Source organism: Sminthopsis crassicaudata, chromosome 4, assembly GCF_048593235.1.
Source record: "Sminthopsis crassicaudata isolate SCR6 chromosome 4, ASM4859323v1, whole genome shotgun sequence".
NCBI classification, from domain to species: Eukaryota; Metazoa; Chordata; class Mammalia; order Dasyuromorphia; family Dasyuridae; genus Sminthopsis; species Sminthopsis crassicaudata.
The window spans coordinates 13,677,060-13,692,440 of NC_133620.1; the positions used below are offsets into that span (position 1 = coordinate 13,677,060).

General features: G+C 55.5%; 2 protein-coding genes across 6 annotated transcripts in view; one reads left to right on the forward strand and one right to left on the reverse strand.

Annotated features, from left to right (window-relative positions):
• DOCK7 (dedicator of cytokinesis 7) overlaps window positions 1-3,092 on the forward strand; it is a 150,334-nt gene extending 147,242 nt beyond the window's left edge. For all 4 annotated transcript variants that reach the window (XM_074265760.1, XM_074265761.1, XM_074265762.1 and 1 more), the window contains 6 exons: window positions 419-508; window positions 616-852; window positions 1,057-1,200; window positions 1,527-1,633; window positions 1,769-1,936; window positions 2,623-3,092. In XM_074265760.1, coding sequence (XP_074121861.1) covers window positions 419-508; window positions 616-852; window positions 1,057-1,200; window positions 1,527-1,633; window positions 1,769-1,936; window positions 2,623-2,665 — 789 coding nt within the window. In that variant the 3' untranslated portion in view covers window positions 2,666-3,092. The remainder of the gene's footprint in view (window positions 1-418; window positions 509-615; window positions 853-1,056; window positions 1,201-1,526; window positions 1,634-1,768; window positions 1,937-2,622) is intronic.
• A 2,523-nt stretch (window positions 3,093-5,615) lies between these two features.
• Window positions 5,616-15,110, reverse strand: USP1 (ubiquitin specific peptidase 1). 2 transcript variants are annotated; one of them, XM_074265767.1, is made up of 9 exons: window positions 11,329-15,110; window positions 10,933-11,122; window positions 10,663-10,789; window positions 10,405-10,515; window positions 10,094-10,254; window positions 9,128-9,801; window positions 8,464-8,634; window positions 7,572-7,773; window positions 5,616-7,337 (listed from the first exon to the last, which is right to left on the reverse strand). In XM_074265767.1, the coding sequence occupies exons 2-9, from the start codon at window positions 11,100-11,102 to the stop codon at window positions 6,596-6,598; spliced, it is 2,358 nt and encodes a 785-aa protein (XP_074121868.1). In that variant the 5' UTR covers window positions 11,103-11,122; window positions 11,329-15,110; the 3' UTR covers window positions 5,616-6,595. The 2 variants fall into 2 exon arrangements, with proteins under 2 accessions (XP_074121868.1, XP_074121865.1); XM_074265764.1 differs by having other exon boundaries at window positions 10,094-10,275.
• Between the last annotated feature and the right edge of the window lie 271 nt (window positions 15,111-15,381).

Sequence of the window (15,381 nt, forward strand, 5' to 3'; positions counted from 1 at the left end):
GTTGGAGGGAAAGAGGAAATTTGAACATTTGAGCAGAGTCAGTAGGAAGTTTTAAGGGCCTGTTTTGTTGGCGTGTGAAACAGGATCTCTTCAATGCTTCCCGTGGCCGTTTGACACATTAAACCAGTGGTCCTCGCACTTCTTAAAGAGGGGCCGGTTCCCTGTCCCTCAGACTGTGGGAGGCCGGACTGTGGTAAAACCAAGCTCCCACCCTGCCTCCGCCCCTCAGCCCATTTCCATAACCCGGCGGGCGCACAAACGTCCTCAGCGGGCGCATCTGGCCCGCGGGCCGTAGTTTGAGAACCCCTGCTCTAAAGCATCTAAATGCTCATGTTCTCTAAGCTCTCTCCAACATGACTGTCTTCCCTTTTAATTTTGTGTTAGAGCCTTCACGTGAAATTTGTTTCTTTTACTTTAGGGGTTTTATGGAGAAAGATTTGGAGAGGATATAGTTGAAGTAATCAAAGACTCTAACCCTGTGGACAAGTGCAAATTAGATGCTAATAAGGTACGGTGACAGTAGATGATCACGCGGTGTAACGATCCCTTTGATGCGCTCCCCAGCGTGGGAGGAAGTGAGGGCCGCGAGGAGCCTGAGGGGTCTTTGTCTCTTAGGCGTACATCCAGATCACGTATGTGGAGCCGTACTTCGACACATATGAGATGAAGGACAGGATCACCTACTTTGACAAAAACTACAACCTGCGCCGCTTCATGTACTGCACGCCCTTCACCCTGGACGGCCGGGCCCACGGCGAGCTCCACGAGCAGTTCAAGCGGAAGACCATCCTCACTACGTCCCACGCCTTTCCCTACATTAAGACCAGGATCAACGTCATCCACAAGGAGGAGGTGAGAGCGCGGCCCCCCGGGATCCCCCCCCCCCCCAGCGGCCTGTGAGGAAGGCTGCGTCCTTATTGATATGGAAGGGGATGATCCATCCATAAGAGTTCCAAGTGAAATCCGTTCATTTTCATTAACGCCACTAAATCGGTCCTTCCTAACAGAATTAGTGAATTGGCTCAGTGCTGATCTTATGGGTGTTGTTTCTCTTAGATCATATTGACCCCCATTGAGGTTGCCATTGAAGACATGCAAAAAAAGACCCAGGAGCTGGCATTTGCCACCCACCAGGACCCGGCGGACCCCAAGATGCTTCAGATGGTCCTCCAAGGGTCCGTGGGCACAACAGTGAACCAGGTAAGGGCTGCGAGGGGAGGAGGTTGTTACAAGGTGTCGATGGATCTCAGTCCGTCACTAGGCCGTTCTTACAGAGGGGCAGACTGCAGCCCCTCAGCTGCTGGTGCGGGCTCCCCTGGACCTCTCCAGGCCGGAGCCCGCGGCCTGCATGTGGCCAGCCCCCTCCCCCATCGGCTCGGGCAGGTCCTGGGCCCACTTTCCCAGAGGCCTTTGTTGGCTCTGGGTGCGGCCGGCTCCGGCCACAGATCAGGACAGAGAACGTTAGGCGCTGTTCGGGTCTCCAGGCCCCTCACACGCCCCTCACTCGGGAGCTTTGTGTCCTTCAGGGACCGCTGGAAGTCGCCCAGGTGTTCCTGTCGGAGATACCCCATGACCCCAAGCTCTTCAGACACCACAACAAGCTGCGTCTGTGCTTCAAGGACTTTACCAAAAGGTGCGTTGTGGGTGGGTGGCGGCAGGGGCGGCCGGACCCTGGGCTGGGTGGGCCCAGAGATGCGTCGGTGGGGGCAGGGTGGGTGTGAGTCCGGCCGGCCGAGGAGGGGGCCCACCAGCGGGGCTTGTCTCGTAGGTGTGAGGACGCCCTAAGGAAGAACAAGAGCTTGATCGGGCCGGACCAGAAGGAGTACCAGCGGGAGCTGGAGAGGAACTACCACCGGCTCAAGGAGGCCCTGCAGCCGCTCATCAGCAGGAAGATCCCTCAGCTGTACAAGGCCCTGCTGCCCAGCACCGGCCACAGGTACCGGGGTGGGGGCTCCTGCGGGGCTCCAACACAGAGCGAGGCGGGGCGGAATCCAGAGGCTCAGTGAGCTGGAGGAAGAGAGCTTCTCAGCGGGAGACAGGGACTAGCGAGCCCTATCCTGGAGACCTTTGAGCCAAGGGGGGACGCGGCCTCCGTGACCTCCTAGGCCCCTTCCTGCTCCTCTCGCCCTCCACGGCATTGCCACCCCAGGGCCTCTTAGGACCGGTGCCGTGCCTCCTAGTATAGAGTCCAAAAAGCCACTGAAAACCTCTGGTCTTTAAGGGGGGCCCCCTGGGCCTGGCTGTCCTCTGCCATCTGGGAAAGGAGCAGCCCTGAGGGGTCTGCAGGGTTTCCCCTGGAAAACTCCTGGTCATCCTCAAAGTCCCCTTGGAGAGCTGAGAGGGGAGGCTGGAGGCGAGGAGACTGACCGGGGGTGGGGAGGAAGGCCCAGACAGAGGCCGGACGCAGGAGAGGCTGCGGTCGGAATGGCCAGACGGCGGCGTGAGCGAGGGGGAGGGGGCCAGGACAGGACACCAGAGCGCAAGGCCCGCTGGTGGGGAGCCTGCGCGGCTCGGGAGGACGCGAGACGCCCTTTGCTGGTTGAGAGAACCTCGGGGCACGCTTACGGGAAGGACGGGCCCGAGACAAGCTGCTTCTGATCATCTCCCGTCCTTTCCCCCCAGAGATTCCTTCAGCAGGATGAGTCTTCGCAAAGTGGACCTGTAGGAAGCGCGCGCACTTGCCCGTCAGCCGCAGGCGGAGAGCCGGCCGTGGCCGCGTCCACGCTGAGAATCCCACGGAGGCCCCGGGACCTCGTTTTGGACAGATGCCTTCGGTCCCTCCCAGGCAGAGTTCGGGGCCAGAACGAGCCTCCCTTGTCCAATGTAGACTGTTACTGCGAGAGAATCATGGCTGTGGCTTCCCAGTGTCCTGGGGAGGTGCTGGGAGCTTTTTCAAAGCCATTTCTATGATTCCAAGGTACACTAAATCCACTTACTATTATTTATAGCATACCTAATGTTAAATTTATTTACATCCAGTTCATAGATTTAATTTATATTAGCTTTTCCAGATGCATTTTTGAACCATTTTAATGTAGTAATGTTTATTTTAAAGGTACTTATTAAATATGTGGATGTTTTCACTTATTTTATTCCGGTGTGAGCGTTCCCCTCTGTTGGTGGGGCAGAGGCTGCTGGGAAGCCAGCCGAGAGCTGTGGCTCCCAAAGTTTCTGAAGTGAAGGTCCGGCCCGACGACCGCGCAGGGCCAGAGCTGGAGACGGAGGCCTGGAGCTTGTTAAAGTGTCAGAGGAGGAAGTGGAGGGGAGGCGCAGGAGGGACCCACCGGGGGCCGCTCTCCCGAGGCAAGGGCTTCAAGGTAGAATTCCGGGGGATTCCCCTCCCGGCCAGACTGCCGGCCTCGAGCCCCGGGGAAGGGTCCGGAGCCTCTTCCGGTCGGTCCTCGGGCTTCGGGGTGAGGTGGCTGGGCTCGTTCAGAATGTCTGAAGAACAACACTCCTTCGGGCATGTTGGCCTAGGGGAAGGTTCTGGGGAGGAAGCGGGTGTACTGCCCAAGTCCAGGTGGGCCGTCCGGAAGTGGTTTGTGGGTCCTCAGACCTCCTGCAGGGGAGAAACCCTGGGGAGGCCGCCCCGAGAACACCCAGCGACGCCCGATGGCCCCCCGTGAACCATGACGTTCTCTGGGCCCGGGGAAGCTCTTCGGTCTGGAAGTGAGCAAGTTTCAGCCACGTGACCCCTTTCTGCTGGGACCCCCCAACAAGGAGCCAGATTCTACAGGGGACAGAACCCTTCGGGCCCGGACTTCTGTGTGGCCGGTCCGACTGGCGCAGAGAGAGAGCAGCTGCTGGGCCGGCCCGGCTGTGGATGGGCAGCCCAAGGCTGGCGCTGATGGGCACCTCAGAAAGCCTCGCCTGCCCCCTCCCGGGGGCTCCGGCCCGTCAGCATCACCCAGGCCCGGGCTTGGGGAGAAGCGAGGAAGAGGGCAGAGTGGGTCCTGGAGGAGGAAGGTGGCGACGGTGATGATGGAGATGGGGAAGGTGCTGATGGTGCTGATGAAAATGATGGTGGTGAAGATGGAGATGGAGAAGACGGCGGTCACCAGCAGCCAGCACTGCTGAGCTGCTTGCTGTGGGCCAGCACTGAGCTAAGCTGAGGAAGCTGAGGCAGAAGTGAATGCCCTTGCTCGGGGGCACCTGAAGCTGGATTCTAACTCGGATCTTGCCACCTGCAGGCCCGACTCTCCCTCCGCTGCCCCACCGGCTGCCTTTGATGACTCAGGGCAGGGGAGGGGCTGCCAGAGGGTCTGGGGGGAAGCCCCTCTGCTGGCAGCCGGAGGGAAGGACGCCCCAGGACAGGGTCCGAACCTCCCCAGGCCGGGCCCCTCACTGCCCTTGGCGCTTGTAATGGAGAGGCAGGGGAGGGGGCGCCCACTCCCCTTGAGCCTTCCCGCCCTGAGCTGCAGCTTCCCCTGGGTCTCAGGCCATCTCTAAGCTGGTCTGTGCGGACGTTCCCCACCTCCCCGCAGCCGTATTCCCTGACTGGGCCAGCTCCACTTTTACTCTACCAGGGAGAACCCCCTGCAGCACCCCTTTGATACGCTGCTAGTTGGGCTCCCACCATGGGTGAGAGAGTCCTTGGGGACTCCGACCATCCTTTGGGAGCACAGCGTCCGAGCCTGGAGTTGCCACAGGAACAGTCCAGGCTCTGGGGTCCCTTTGGACTCTCACCTCGGGGCCTCTGCCTCAAGGGAAAATGACACCCCCCCCCCCCCCCCCCAAGCCAGGTCCTTACCAGTTATTGAACAAATGCCTTAGCCAAGGTCTTGGAACCCTTCCCATTGATTGTGCTCATTGACTAGGCAGCCCCAGTATCACACAGGCCTGAAGCAGCCTCCAAAGTCAAGGCCAGGGAGGGGCCTCCAGAGGGACGCCTGGGTCCAGACAGGCTCAGCCGGACAGAAGCATCTGGTGGGATCCGTGCGCCGGAACAAAAGCTGCCTTTGTGTGTGTGGGGGGGGTGGGGGTTAAGATTTGGCCGGAGGTGGAAGGGGCGACCCTTCTGAGGATCCAAGCTCAGCTCCTGGGCCCTAGTTCAGAACCGCTCAAGTGGAGGGCCAGGCCTCTAGGGTCCTCCTTTGGGTGAAACAGTGACCTCGCAAACTTTCGTCTCACGTGTAAAACTATCTAATTGGTCCTTTAGTCATGTTTTTCTTAACACAGGAACTTTCACTTCCCCACTTTTTTCCTTGCATGTTAATATGTTCCTCCTGAAATTGTGGTGTGGTTCCAATAATTTTTAAAAAATATTTCCTTAGAATAAAAATTCTTTTTCTCAGGTAACGTTTTAGATGGGGATTATTACTAAGCAATGTCCAAATAAAGTTTTAAAGATTTTACCACTTACAGCGGTCTGGCTCCAATTAGTGAGCTTTACTTTTAGTACATTTAAAATTTCCAGATTAAATAGGTAGATAAAGCTTAGTTGTGGTCAAATACCTGGTTTGCGTTTCTATCAAATGATAAATTTTGAATTGAAGAATTGGCTCCTTCCAAATGGCAGTGCGCAGAACCTCCCCATTTCACATGTTCCCTTTCACTTGGTGATATGGAGGACCGGTAGAACTAGCCCGTTAGTTTCATACAAGAAAATAATGTTGTAAAGGTAATTATGAATGTTTATTCCACATATATACACAAATTCTGTTCTTGAAAAGAAACCAGATGCTTTAGGGTAGAAAGCTGTTTTAAGTACAAAACTTTAGTGCGTTTGTATACATAGTTGCTAAGCATTTTAAATTGAATGCCCTCCCTGCTTTTAAAAAAAAAAAAAAAACGAAACGAAACAAAACAAAACACAACCCTAAGGTCATAGCTCTAAATTTTTATATCCTATTTACAAATTATATAGCAATATGACTATGAAGAAATACAGACTACTCTGTCCAAACCTAGACTGATCTGCTAAGTACAAAATCATAATCATAAATATATATATATATGTATATATATCTATAAAATCCTTCCTAAGGTAGTGATGGGCAAAGGATGCTGTCCAAAGGCTTCTGAAAAACCCCTTCCAAAGCGATCCAAGGCACAGAATTCACGCCAGTGTGAACATGCAAGTTCTAGAATCTGTGTGTCTTAACAGCCTTCATGGATTTTGCTTCATTAACTGTTACAAAACTAAATGCAATGAGGTGGCTGCCTCCTAATTTACAAAATCCACACGATCTATAAACATTTTGGCAGTAGATATAATTATTCCAAAATATGGAAAATACAAATACAGCACTTTATTTTTAAAAGCCAATACAAGAAGACAGGTGTAAAACTTTCTTTAAAAAGTTTTTCAAAGAACTCTAGTTGGACAAATTGTTCCAGAACCTACACAAGTTTGTCCTCAGAAGCGAATGTATTGCTAGTCTCCAGCAGAGTGGTTAGTGAACATGGAAAATGAATTCTAAAAATTAAACAAGGGTTTGCAGTCATTCAAATTCACTATTCATACAAAAACTAGAGACCAGTAATAAGCTAGGAGCTTCCAAAAGCCAATGAGCCTCTACCTCAAGGAGTCTTTGCTGTAATCTCTATTTATAAGATTATCCAAATCTGTTTTATATACACAACGAAAATACACTCACTCTATAATTTTCTTATAAAACAGTAAATAAGGAGTGGACGTGGAAGATGTCGCAGGGGAAAGAGAATTCAGAAAGTCTTTTTCTTCTGTCACCTTCACTTCGGAATCATCAAAGAGCAGCCACTTCCCCTCGTACTCTTTCAAGCTCTGTATCACGTCGGACACTTTGCTTTCCAGCCCGTTTGCACTAAGGTCCGCCGGGCCCCCGGGCTCCTTGGTTCTGTCCAGCTCCTGGGCCCCGCTGGCGCCGCTCGCCTCGGCACTTCGGTTTTCAGCCAAGGCCCCGATGACCTTGTCCGCGCCGGACGCTCGGTGGCCGCCGCAGAACTCGTAGTCGGGCCGGCTCTTTTGCCCTCCGAGAAGCCCGACGGCTTCCACGTTCTTTTTGCTCAGGACCTTGCTGGGCTGGGCGCCGCCGTTGACTCGGAAGGCCACTTCGTCGTCGTACTCTTCGGCCAGGGCCTTGGCGTCCTCCTCGTTCAGCGGGTCGGCCTTGGCCATCTCGTACATTTGGTCCACCACAAAGTTCTCCGTGTCCAGTTCCAGACTGTTGAGGTCGGTGACTTTGACCGAGGCGGTGTAGTGCCCGCTGCTGATGGTGATCCCGCTGTGCATCACCACGGCAAACAGCCCGTAGCTGTCGTTGGTCGGCTTAGTGCTCCACTCCTCCAGGGACAACTTGAGGGGTGTCAGCAGGGGCGTGTTGATCTTGGAGAGCCCACCGCCGTAGCAGTCGAACCTGCCAGAGAACAAGGGTCACGGCACTGTGAAGACCCGCACTGAAGCCCAAAAATACCCCCCCTTCCCACCTGCAGAGCCAAAGAACTGACAGATTCATGACAGAAACGTCCAAGGGCAGACGAATCCTGTCTGCCTCCCACAGCCCCGGCGTGCTGACAGGTGCCCACTTTTTCCCCCTCCCCCTGGAAAAGCGTCCACTACAGAACACGCTAGAACGATCACTGATACTCACTCCAAGCCAGTGGCCGCAAAGCACTTCAAGTGGATGGTTATCACCTCGGGCATCTTGTCAAAAAGGAGGCTCCTTTCCGCCTCCGTGTAATGATGGCAGTTCTCGCAGAAGTATTTGTCCTCGCCCACGATCCTCTCCACAGAGGCGAACTGCGAGATGGCCCACTTCAGGCTCTTCAGCTCCGTCTTGGGCTCGGGAGAAACTGCACAAAACAGCCTTCTGTCACTCCCATGAATGTGTTTCTGGGCTCAAGGATTTCCGAAAGCTAACGTGGTCACGCTCAGAATTTCTCTGCCTCTAGCTGTACACAGCATGCTATGTCTTGCCTAAGCTAAATATTTTTGTTGAAAATAGCGAATGACTCTTAAAAGACGAGAGGAAATCTGTACTATCTCCCATGTAGCGTAACACAGAATGTCACATTTTATACATTTCCCAACTCGAAAAAGCAAGGTACTCAACGTGCTTTTAAAGATGGAAGGAGGCTGAATTATATTAAAACAAGGAACAGCCTGAAAAAAATAACTCGCCATCTGGGAGAAATCTAAACAGAACAAAGCAAGGAATCCCCCAAAGTCAACCTGTATTCGCTCTTCTAGACAATGATCAAAAATCTCTTACTTGCCCCCAGTTAATGCTTTTAGGAATATCCCACTTTACAAACACAGACAAGTGTCGTTCCAGGCTGCAAACTTTGCAGATACACGTTAGAGTGAAAAAGGCTCTCATGAAATGACCGTAGGTAGAGGTGCCCCCCAGAGGACCCCCTAAGTGGGAGGCTGGTTTCATTATTTACGTGCATCCTGTAACGACTGAATTGTTTTGCATCCCACATTCCCGGAGCCACCTTTTTTTAGCTCGGAGGGGCTCTGCTGCCCTTCAGCACACTCACTTTCTGAACTCTCCTGCACTTTGGAGAACTCCTCCTCCTGGACTGGGACGCTGATGTCCTGGAAGTCTTCTCTCCTCTCAGTTAAGCTTTCACACTCCAAGCACCGAGTTCTCAAAACCAGTTGGCCTTGGAATAATTTCTCCACCAACTCAAAACAGACTTGTTCCATGCCTACAGAGAAGGGTTACCCCGAGTCAAAGGGCCGCCGAGAACTCCTGCTCCTCGGCCCCCGCGGCCGTTACCAAGTGTCCTAACGGACACGCGTGAGAAACCGGGGCTGTTCTTGTCAGGCCAATCCCTCCCAGCCCAGCCAGCAGCAGGATCAAGGAGGGTCGGCACAGCCCGGGAGGAAAGGCTGCGTCTGCGGACGGTTCTCTCTACTCTTCCTCTCAGAGGAAGATGCCCCAGAGCTCGGCCTCCATCTTTAAGACAAGCTGGGCAGCAGAGCACAGGCCTGGCTCCCCCACCCAGCACTCCTCCGCAGAGCCGAGGGGTAGGTCAAGTTAGGACAGGAGCCCATGATGTGAGCTTGCCTTTAAACGCTGCCTCTGAAGCTTCCTGCCTGAACACCCCTCACCCACTCCGAGAGCCTAAGGCTGAGCCCCCCCCCCCCAGCTCAAACTCCCCTCTCCATCTGGGGGATGGGGGAAGGTGTCGCACTGACCTTTGTTTCTCAAAGACTGCGCTTCTTTGTCCTCCGCGCGCGCCCCCGGGGGCGCAGCTTCCTCGGGGTCCTCCTTCAGGGCACCCCTGGGCTCCCCTTTCCCGTCTTCCTCGTGATCGCTGTCGGCTTCTTTCGAAGGCCCTTTGGGTCCCGAGTGGGTGGTGATTTTCCCCAGGCTGCAGAACTTGGAGAGGATGCTGGGCTGTTTGCTGGTGGGCTTCAGCCAGTTGAGTTTGAGTCTCGACTTCTTGTGGCTCTGCCGGGCGCCGTCCCCGTCGGCGGCGCCCTTGGGGACGGCTTCGGGGGAGCTCTCCAAGCGAGAGTCGCCGGCGGCTTTCCTCTTGGACCGGGTCTGCCTCTGGTTCTCCTCGGAGGCCGCCAGCTCCTTGGACAGCTTCGACTTCTTCTTGGGGTTCCCGGCGTCATTGTCGCTTTTCCTTTTCACGTTTCCCTTGGGGAACCTGTCTTTCCCTTCCTCCGAGTCCTCGTCCTGCGGGGCGAGCGTCTCCCTGCCCTCCCGCTCCTCTGGCTGCGGAGGGAGCCGGCCCGCTGGCGCGCTCTTCAGTTCTTCCTTCTTGAGGAGCTGACATGTTTCCTGAATGTTTCCCAAGATGCACTGCAACACCTCCTGAGCATCGTGCTGTAGGTAGCCTTCATACATAGGGTTCAGTTCCCTGTGAATAACGAGTTCTCACTGAGGTTCCCGGGTCTCCCCACCGCTTCCTCCCAGCCCGCGCACCCCTGGGGAGGCCACAAATCCGCACCCCCTTGCCCAGTCAGCGCTGCGCAGTGACGCCCCCGCCCGGCCTGGGGTCCCCTTCCACCCCTCAGAAAACCCGCAGTTATTGCAGTTTCCCGGGGAGCTTTCCCTGAGGCAGGCCCGCAGCAGGGTGACCCCCGCGGGAGGGGGCGCGGCCCCGCTCGGAGGGGAGGAGTCTGCCGCCCGAGGCCCCGCCCCCGCCCTACCTGAGCGTGTTGAGGAGCCGCCGGGGCTGCGTGGCCAGCTCATCCGTGTACTTCTCCGGGTTCAGAAGGAAGTTGGCCTGGAGCTGCTCCACGGAGATGATCAGGGACTGCAGGCTGCAGATGAGCTCGTAGCTGGCCAGGTGGTCGTCCTTGCAACTTCCCTGCGGGAAACAGGCGCCGCCCTGAGCGCGAGGCGTCCCCACAAAGTGACTTTCTGGGGCGCTGGTCTTAAAGGGGCGGCCTCGGCGGAGGAAGCCCAGCTGAGCACAACAAAGGGGCGAGTCCCCTCCCCGGGAGCTGCCCCCCCTTACCTGCTCGTCCGTGGGCGGCCCCCCCACTTCCTGCAGGGCTTCCCGCTTCCTCGAGATTACGTTGAACAGATGCTTGACGCCCGTCTTAAAGCCCGGACAGAAGTACAACACCTGTGGGGGAGGAGCACGGTGTGGGCGGGCGCGCTGCCTCCCCCATCCCCCTCCCTCCCCTATCTCCACCCCCATCCTCTCCGCTTGTCCCTGGTTCCCCCCCCAACCCTCCCCCCCCCCCCCCCGCGGAGGGCGTGGCCCGCTCACCTGCAGCACGCTGTTCAGGTAGCAGGTGTTGCCCAGGTTGTTGAGCCCCACGAAGGGCAGCAGGTTGTCCCTCTTGTCGCCGCCGGGCGGAGAGGGCTGCGCCGCGGCCGCGGGCACCACCTGGTCGCTGGGGGAGATAGAGGGGCGGGTGAGCCCCGGGGCCCGGCCCCCGCCCCCCGCTGTCTCCCCCCCACGCCATGCCCCAGGCCCCCAGTACTCCCCCCCCCCCCCGCCGCGCCCCCGCCCCCCCCCACGCGTGCGGGCACCCACACGTCCGGCCCCGCGGGCTCCGCGTCGCGCTCCTCGTCGTCCTGCGAGTCGGCGAAGTCCAGGGCGCGCTTCGTCTCCTTCTTTTGGAAGAACTTGAGGCTCAAGCGGCCCTTCTTGGGGCTCCCCCTGGCCGGCGGCCCCTGGCTCTCGCTGGGCACGACCCCGGGCATCTTCCCGTCACCGGCGGCACCTGCCGAGCGCCCCAAAGGTCACGACCCGCCGGCCCCCCCCACCCCCGACCCCCGCAGGGGGCGGGGCGGAGCGCGAGCGCTCTCCGGCAACGCCCCCCGCCCCCATCCCGGCTACTCTCGGCGTACAAGGATGGGGGAGGGGTGCCGCGCCCCTTGCCATCCCCGTTAGGGGGGAGGGGCGGGCGGCCGGCCTCAGTTTCCTTACCTGTTCATGGCAGCGGCCGCCGGCGCGGCTCCATCCCCGGGGCGGGGCCGGGCGGGGATCCGCGGATCGGGGAGTTCAGGGGGTCTGGACGCGGCCGCCGCCGGCGCAGACTTGGCGCGTTTTCCGCGGCGCCAGGACCCCCGCGCCGGGCGCCGCGACCCTGCCGGGCGCCGCTCGGAAACGCCGGGGCGGGCTCCGCGGCCTCGGGCCCCGGCCGGCCGAGCGCAGCGCTGCCGCCGCCGCTAGCCCCCGCGGCGCGCCCAGGCTCCGGGGCCGGCTCGAACGGCGGCTGCCCCCGGGCACCTAACGGGCGGCTGGGCGGTTTCGAAGGGCGCAGGCGGCGGCGCGGGCAGCTCGCGGGGTCCTCGCTGGGCGGGCACGCGCGTGTCGGCCGAGGCCTGCCCGCCGGGGTCGAGCAGCCGAAGCTCTCGCGGGCGCTCTCTCTCCCCGCCCCCACCGGCCTTGAGCGCGCGGGCCGAAGGCGAAACGTACGGGTCGGAAGACGGCGTAGAGCGCGGGGAGGCGGGCAAAAGCTCCCCAGTGGACGAAGGCTGCCGCCAATTAATCAAATAGGCCAATCCTCGACTGAAAAAGGGCTTCGGCACCTCCCCGCGGGACCCGAGCAGCCAATCCTAGAGGTAGGGGGGCGGGAGCGAAGGCGGTGCGGCCCAGCGTCCGCCAATCGGAAGGGAGAGCCTGAGAAACATTCCAAAGAAGCCGCGCGCGCCCCGCCCCCTCACGTTCTCTCTCCGCGCTTTCTTCGTGCCGGGGGCGGGTTCTGGGGGCGGTGCCTTTCTGGGGGCGCGAGTTGGGAGTGCCTCGTTCCGACGACGAGCCTCGGACTGAAGTGGCGGGGGAGGGCTGGCCTGTGTAGTCCCCTTCGCGATCCCTCCGCTCCGTTACCGGGGAAACCAGATTTCAAATAAAACGGCAGCTGGGGCCGCGCGCCCCCTAAAGGACGGTGGCCGAACAGGGGCGGGGCTTGGCCTTTGCGGAAGCGGAAGTGAGTGAGGCGGCCGGGCTCTTTTTGACGGTTCCGGCTTCTCCTCCACGGCCCCTGCTTGCTTCCCTCTGCCCCGGAAGCTGCTGCAACTATCTCTTCCTCGGGGGTAAGCCGCCGGCTACTCTGCGAGTCTGGCGGTCGGACGACCTCAGCGGGGAGCAACGAAATTATCTCGTCCCCTCAGGCGAACCCCGCCGGCAGCTTGTCAGTCCCCTTTAGATTGTAAGCTTGCCGAGAGCAGGGCCTCTCTACGAATACACCGCGCCTGCACCCGAACTGTGGGCTGCCCGGCTGGGGTGGAGCCTTCCGAGTCCCTTGGGTTTGATCGGCCGCTGGACGAGCCGCTGCGCCGGACCCCACATAGTGACGTCATCCCAGTCCTCTTTCGGAAGCAAGTGCAAGCAGGCGCCTAATAAATGCTTGTGGGCTGAGGGAAAAGCAGCCTAGGGGCTCGTCCCTGTGGCATCTAAGCACCTTTGGAGGAGGGGCGGCCGAGAGGGCGAGAATAACGGCTCGGAAGGGGCTACTGCGCAGGCAAAGCAATCTCCGTTATCTGAAGGCAGTTTGGAAGCCAAGGAGAGAAATGACAGTAACTGTGGGAACCGAAGGATCCAGAACTTTCGAGTCCTACTACTGGAAACAGTCCCAGTTGGAGGATCTGTGGCATAACAGTGGAACGATGGTAGTGCAACCAGTTTGGGAAGCAAAATGAAGCGACAAAAAGTTTGGTGCAGATTCTAGGGTTAGGGCCGTTCCCCAAAGAGATCACTGATAAAAAAAGGGAGGTCCCTGTAGACGCGCCAAAATGTAGCAGTACTTTGTGAAACAAAGCCGATGCCCGTCAAGGGAGGAATGACAGCAAATTGTCCCCCGCTAATAATTACTGTGTTGTAAAATATGATAAGTACAGAACAGAGGCGTGCGCAAACTGAAACAGCACGAAGTGAGCAGTGCCAAGGGATATACATGGAAATAACTACTGCAAAATATTTGAAACTGAACTTTGCAAAACTGATAAATAAATAAATAAATATGGCTCCAAAGGAGAGCTTCTAAAAGATCTCCCCTTCCCCCTCCCTCCACCCCCCTCCTGTAAAGATAGGAGTCTATACCACTGCAGATGGTTTCTGGTTTCAGGTTCTTTTCAAGGTATTAATAGGTTGGTTGTTTTTTTTTCCCGTAAAAAACATGTATCCTTTGTTATATGAGATGGCTCTGAGAAAAGGGGAGAAGACGGATACAGAGAAGATTTTAGCATGCATGAAAACAAAAGATTTAGCACAGATCAAAGCAAAAAGGGTTGGAATACCACTGATGACTAGTAGAATAAATCCCTTAGCAAGATATAGAAGGACTCCCTTGCCCAGTGGGTTCACTCAGCACAGTCATGTAAGTTTTCTCCAGCTCTAGTCAGCACATGAATAGGAGCAAAAGAGAGAGTGGAAGTAATCTGAAGCCCAGGGTTTGGCAAGGCCTCAGTGGCACTAAAAGTATAGGACAGTGTGAAATTTAACTGACCAAGAGATTGAGACTGAGACAAGGAAAGTGCAGCTGGTTCAAGGGTAAGGAAGAAGGAGCGAAAGTTATAAGGAGGATGAAGGACGATGTTAGAGGGTTTGTAATGAATATGGAATGAAAAAGTCCCAAAAAACTTACTCTTTTGTGACCAGATAAAATAAGTGAATGTGGAACACTTGGGTCATAGCAAGGTGAAGGACTGGGGTGGAGTTAAGGGCAGGTCATACAACTTGAGTAGTTTAAATAACTGGAAAGTTAAAGTATTTAGGAAATACCAACATCTCTGTCAAAGGCCTTTAGTTTCTTGGCAGCAGCTATGGTCGAAAGATTGAGCCAAGCACTAAATTCATCGAGGAAGGAAGGAGAATGGCCTGAAGGCTGAAAAATAATGGCGGCCAGGATCTGGCTCCTCAAGGGAATAAAGACAGGGCCATTGTTTAGTTTCCTGCTGCCCTTACTACAAATGCCCAGGCCTCAGCAACCACCTGGCTCTACCTTATGCTTTCAGGAGAAGAGAAAATCTGCGCTGAATCCTGGCTGCTCACTGTGTCCCCTCCCCTGCTCTCACTAACTAGGAAGGTCTGGATGAAATTATCCCATTTTGACAAGGGGAGAGAACTTTTTTCACTGAATCAATCAGAATGAATTATAAACAGAATCTGTACATTTCTTTAAATCAACTAAAGCCATTGTGTGTGAGACTGTAAAAGGAAGAGGCTATCTTAGAACTTGGTCAAGTTCCCTTGTCCGTTTCTGGAGACTTCAGCATCGTTTAACATACTATGAGGTGACTTGGTCCACCATGGTGGGACTCCTGGGTAGTTTTCTCTGCAGCTATATTGCTGTTTGAATTGGGAAAGCTCAGTTCCCATGGACATCGAGGTGGTGGTAGAAGCAGCAGCCTTGCCCCATAGAACCTAGACTCAGCATCATATTTCTTCCAGAAAAGATCATTCTGCATCGATAAAAACCATACTTCATTTGCTGAGCTGCCTTCATTCATTAATGTAACTACTATATAACTACTGTCTCTTAAATGAGCTCTGCAAATATAGCACCCAAATAGTACTCAAGTACAGCCATCCAGCTAGATTTTTCCCCAAGTATTCTTAAATGTTCAACTGAATAATAACTTACAGACCACATCTTTATGGGATGCTTTTAACCATGATCTCGTATATATGTTTCTATGATAATTCTGTTACTCTGATCTTCATGAAATCTATGATATCCTCCTCATTAAACAGATGCGCTATTACATATGGCAGTAGACTGTAGAGGGTATTTTTTTCCCCATAAATTGACTGTTTTTGAAATAAAATTCTTACATCCCAAAATGTTGCTACATATAATGCCAGAATGTTTTCAACAGTTTATTCATTTCAAACAACACAAAGTAGGAGCAGTAACAACAAAATCAAACACAGTTATCAAGACATTATGACAATTATAAGTGTTGTATCTTAGACAAATCAGAAGCAAGATTCTTATAATAAAAATGGAGAAAATATTGTGCATCAAACAATAAAGGA

Excerpts from the sequence above, each read along its gene's own strand:
- USP1 (XM_074265764.1), bottom strand. The coding sequence starts at position 11,102 with ATGCCCGGGGTCGTGCCCAGCGAGAGCCAGGGGCCGCCGGCCAGGGGG. Across the intron at positions 10,790-10,932 it reads GAGCCCGCGGGGCCGGACGT|CGACCAGGTGGTGCCCGCGG; the intron begins GTGGGTGCCCGC and ends TATCTCCCCCAG. Across the intron at positions 8,635-9,127 it reads GCAGTCTTTGAGAAACAAAG|GCATGGAACAAGTCTGTTTT; the intron begins GTCAGTGCGACA and ends CCTTCTCTGTAG.